The 4,316-nt window shown below is 35.2% G+C and overlaps 1 protein-coding gene across 1 annotated transcript; it reads left to right on the top strand.

Annotated features, from left to right (window-relative positions):
- The first annotated feature begins 338 nt into the window (after nucleotides 1-338).
- On the top strand, nucleotides 339-3,835 carry LOC134234431 (dedicator of cytokinesis protein 4-like). Its single transcript, XM_062716490.1, has 5 exons — nucleotides 339-472; nucleotides 1,810-1,869; nucleotides 3,138-3,380; nucleotides 3,591-3,681; nucleotides 3,819-3,835. The coding sequence occupies exons 2-5, from the start codon at nucleotides 1,846-1,848 to the stop codon at nucleotides 3,833-3,835; spliced, it is 375 nt and encodes a 124-aa protein (XP_062572474.1). The 5' UTR covers nucleotides 339-472; nucleotides 1,810-1,845.
- The last annotated feature ends 481 nt before the right edge of the window (nucleotides 3,836-4,316 follow it).

Genomic DNA, 4,316 nt, shown 5'->3' with positions numbered 1-4,316 from the left:
TTCTAAAGTCCATTATCTCCCCTGGGAGTCCTGGAGAAGCTGGAATCAGGAAGGGATGCTGCAGTTGGCAGATTGGATTAGACCACTGCCATCTTGTATCTGACAGTAGATAGATTTGTTTGACAGGAAACAGTTCACACTTTTTCTGATTGACACATCACTAAGCATCTTGGCAAACAACAATTTCATATATCATTTTTGTGTGGATTTTATTCTACAAAGAAATACTTTCAAATGTACAAACAGCATTGGAGTGAACAATTTTTCAGTTAACACTCAGTGTACTATATGTGTTGAACTGTTCTGCAGATTATTATGGGATTTGAACATAATTATATAAACATTGAGATAAAATGGTGAAATTTTTCCACAGATTGTTGGATAAAGTTGAGAAGGAACCCGAGCTGAAGGAGAATGGCCGACAGTTTGTCCTGTCTGTCACCAACCTACTGGAGAGGCTGCTGGACTATAGGTAAGATTTAATGGGGGGACTTAGAGAAAAGAAGGGAGGGGATGCATGGAAGCATATGCTTTGTAGACCATGTCAGTACTGTTAATATTTGAAGAGCAGCATTAATAGAGAAAAACTTTTTTCTTTCACAAAATATTGCAATTGGCCAGCCAAAATGATGGTTATATAACTTTGCATCAGGATAACTGCAATAAACTCTTAATTCCACAAGAAGGACAGGACCTTGGTCTGATTTTTTCCCCATAATTTTTATGTGATGTTAGTAAATATGTCCAACATTCTCCTATTAGATTTGAACTTTATTTAGCAATACATACATTGGTATATACAGTGCCTTTTCTAGTAACTTGGACAAAAAAAGAAAGAAATAAAAAGTTTGAAAAAATTTATCAAACACTATCTTTACATGTATAAAAAACTGAAATATCGAATAATGAACTTAAGTCCTTTGACTTTTGACCAATTGTAGCAATATTGAAAGCAAAACCATAACATCTATATTCCACAAGGAAATGTACGTGATAAAAAATGCTTCCAAATACCATCGTCGCAAACCACGGGTTTTGACTCCACAAGCTTCAAAGAGAGAATCGACGTGAATCACCCGTGGGTTACCGACGATGCCGAGTACAGGCAAAACTTTGACATCACAAGAATACAATTTTTTATAAAAAACCAAATAAGATGTAAAAACAAAGAATATCTCCTGCCATTCATGCAAAAATTATGATTCATTTTGAATTTACCTTGCCTTGCATTGACTATCACCTGTTTGATAAAAAAGTTGACCTTATAATCAGAAATATAAATGAACATGATCTTTTTGCACTAACAGATAATTGTTAGACCTGCATTGTTAGGAAAGAAGAGGAGTGGATCAATCTTTTTAGGAATTTATACATTAAAATTCTGAAATATGTACAAAAATTATACAGCTAGCTATTGACGATTTTAACAATGTTTATTGCCTCTGTTAATTAAAGGAGTCTATGACATACTATAGTCAATTCCCCTTAAATGTGGGCGAGCTCATCATCTGCAAATAAAAATAGTTACCAGAGATTTTTCTTTAATTTACCAGTGTATTATTTTCTACTTTGTGGTGTCTGTATAGTAAGAAAAGTGTAAATTCATTGGAATCTGTTTATAAACACAAGCTGTACATCTGCCTTTAAGATAATTTGTTTCATTGTGTGTCTGTATCTGTTACAATGTGGAGCTGCAGAGTTACGTGGGTATATTGTATTATATGGCTGTTTCTTATGTTCCAAAACTACTTTTAAATCCACAAATGATAAATTCATGTGAATATTTATTGAAATTTTTTTTCTTTTTAGGCAAGTTTGTGGAGGGAGGACTACAAGAGCAGTCACATGAAATGTACCTTCAATATACTGGTAGGTATTCAGTAATAATCATCGTAAAAATCTGCGAAAATAGTTTATCTACCAGTGTACAGGCTCATCTTCAGGGCCAAGACAGTATGACCACTCCATGAATAGCTCTTAACCTTTGTTTGTATTTTTAAGTGGAAATTAATTATAACTTTTGGGTGGTTTCTGGAATTTTAAGTTGAGATTAATGAACTACCGGGTGGTTCTGGAGATCTAGGTAGTGAACCTTTGTATGCTATTGAGAGCTTTGTGAGCAATGTGGACATAGAAAAATTGCAGAGTTCTGTGATGCAGTGGGTTATAGCTTGGTGCTTTAGGGTGGACAGGCATGCAGGCAGTAGAAGAGATATTAAGGTGTCATGGTAGTGTCTATGCAATTTTTATTCCTCAGTCATGAGATTTATTCTTTTATGATATTCACAGGATAAAAATATAGAAAAATTATAACCAAAGAACTTGGTCAATGATTTAATTTAGCATTGGTGCCATACCACACTTATCCCTCAGTAAGCTGTTTAATAGCGTACACTGAAAACAACATATGGTGGGCCTCTTAGAATCCACTCAACCTGCGAGAAGTTGTAAATTGTCAAACAGAATGAAATTTGATGTGATCAACTGTAGCTTAACAACTTGAAGCTTTTCTTTGGCATGGTTCATTAATTAAGTCAAAATCGTTAGACTCTGCAGGCTTCCTTTGACGACCCTCCTTAAAAAACAGAAGAGAAGAAACACATGGAAACCATTCATCTGAAAGGATGATCTATGGTGAAATACAAAAAAAAATTCACTGCCGAATTTATAAAAATAAAAATCTATTTATGAAGCCGGAGATGATCAATCCAGATTGTATTATGTAATGTGGAATGTAAAAAGGGAGATTGAATCACCCAACTAATGCTCTGTGTATATGAATTCCAGTCGATCTTCCAAGAAATTTATTCTGAAGTCATTAATTAAAGGGGGAATGAAATTTATTTATTAAGTATGGTAGTAGCAGCAACTTTGTTATTAGCGAGAATTTCAAAGAATCGCTAAAAGATATTACTTGAAATAAGTTCTGTTTAGGTGTAGGGAACATCATTCAGCATCTTTTACATTTATAGCCAAAATAAGAAAGTTGTATACATGCATGTACCAACCAGTACTTCTTTTACAAGTTTTGAACATAATATTATATTGCAAGAGTTATAAATACACCAAAAGTATGAGGGTTTATCCCTTTTCTCTATTTCTACTGAAATAGTTTAAAATAAGTCAATTTTTTGTAGAATTTTTACAAGGACAACACAAACAAAGAAGAGATGTACATTCGGTACATTAAGAAGCTGTATGACCTTCACCTTGCTGCCCAGAATTACGTGGAGGCGGGGCTGACCCTGAAGCTGTACGCCCAGCTGTTACAGTGGAGGGACACGATGAGGAAGGAGGAGCTAGACTACCCCAACCAACCAGAGTGGGAGAGGAAGGAGAGGGTCTACCTACAAATCATGGACTGCTTCGACAAGGGCAAGGTTAGCTAGGGTTTATACAGAATTATGATAGTGAAGTTTACTATAGCAGAGTAAGCAGTTCAGTACACATTCAAATAAATGAGTACTGGAACCTATCTCGAGTCTGTGTTGTTGCTTTTATTTTCATCTATAAATTGGTAAATGTCCTTGAGTTTTAAATTATGTAATAGATGGATATAGACCTTTAAAAAAGTGTTGAACCTTTTCCAGGTTTGGGAGTATGGTATTCCTTTGTGTAAAGAGTTGGCAGAGGTCTACGAGAAAAAGTTTGATTACAGGAAGCTGAGTAATGTTCTGGCAAGTACACTTCCAGGTCAAAGGTCAAATCTGTCATTCATCAACTTTTTTGAAACTGGATAAATTTCATAAAGAATGAAAATTTAATGAGTGAAAAATGTATCCTATCTAAAGGTTCTTGTTTTCCCTTATGTTTATAAGTTAAAGATAAAATGTAACTTATTAATCATTCTGTTTTGCTCTTGACAGGAAAGACAGGCAAGGTTTTTCAGTAACATACTGGATGGGGTCAAAGTTCAGGAGGAGGGGCAGGACCGACCTGTCTTCTACCCCGACAAGAACCGACCTACTTCAGAGTGGCGTACTATGGACAACTCTTCCCACTCTTTGTCAGAGTGAGTCAAAGTTTGTCTACTATGTTATACAATTAATTATGCACGGAAGTCCCAGTTTTTATGTTGGTAAGTAATGTATAAAAAACTGACTGAGAGGATTTAAATTTTTTCAGAACAAAGTGTTTATCTACAGAGGGGATGAGTGTTTGAAGCTACAGGACATAATAAATCAGCTGAAACAGGAGTACCCCATGGCTACCATCCTACAGTTCACCAACACTATAGACGAGGACAAGAAGCAGGGGGAAAACTCAATGTAGGACAGTAGTTAACTCCCTTTATGTATTAAGTTGTATTATATCTT

This window comes from Saccostrea cucullata, unplaced genomic scaffold (assembly GCF_032062105.1).
Source record: "Saccostrea cucullata isolate Sc308-1 unplaced genomic scaffold, CSIRO_AGI_Scuc_v1 ctg23409, whole genome shotgun sequence".
NCBI classification, from domain to species: domain Eukaryota; kingdom Metazoa; phylum Mollusca; class Bivalvia; order Ostreida; family Ostreidae; genus Saccostrea; species Saccostrea cuccullata.
The sequence above is the reverse complement of the archived record's forward strand: the minus strand, read 5'-3'. Positions and strand labels throughout refer to the sequence as shown.

Bases quoted from the DNA above. Each gene is read 5' to 3' on its own strand.
- LOC134234431 (XM_062716490.1), top strand. From the start codon at position 1,846: ATGAAATGTACCTTCAATATACTG. The intron at 1,870-3,137 runs GTAGGTATTCAG...AATTTTTTGTAG, and splicing joins AATGTACCTTCAATATACTG to AATTTTTACAAGGACAACAC. The intron at 3,381-3,590 runs GTTAGCTAGGGT...AACCTTTTCCAG, and splicing joins ACTGCTTCGACAAGGGCAAG to GTTTGGGAGTATGGTATTCC.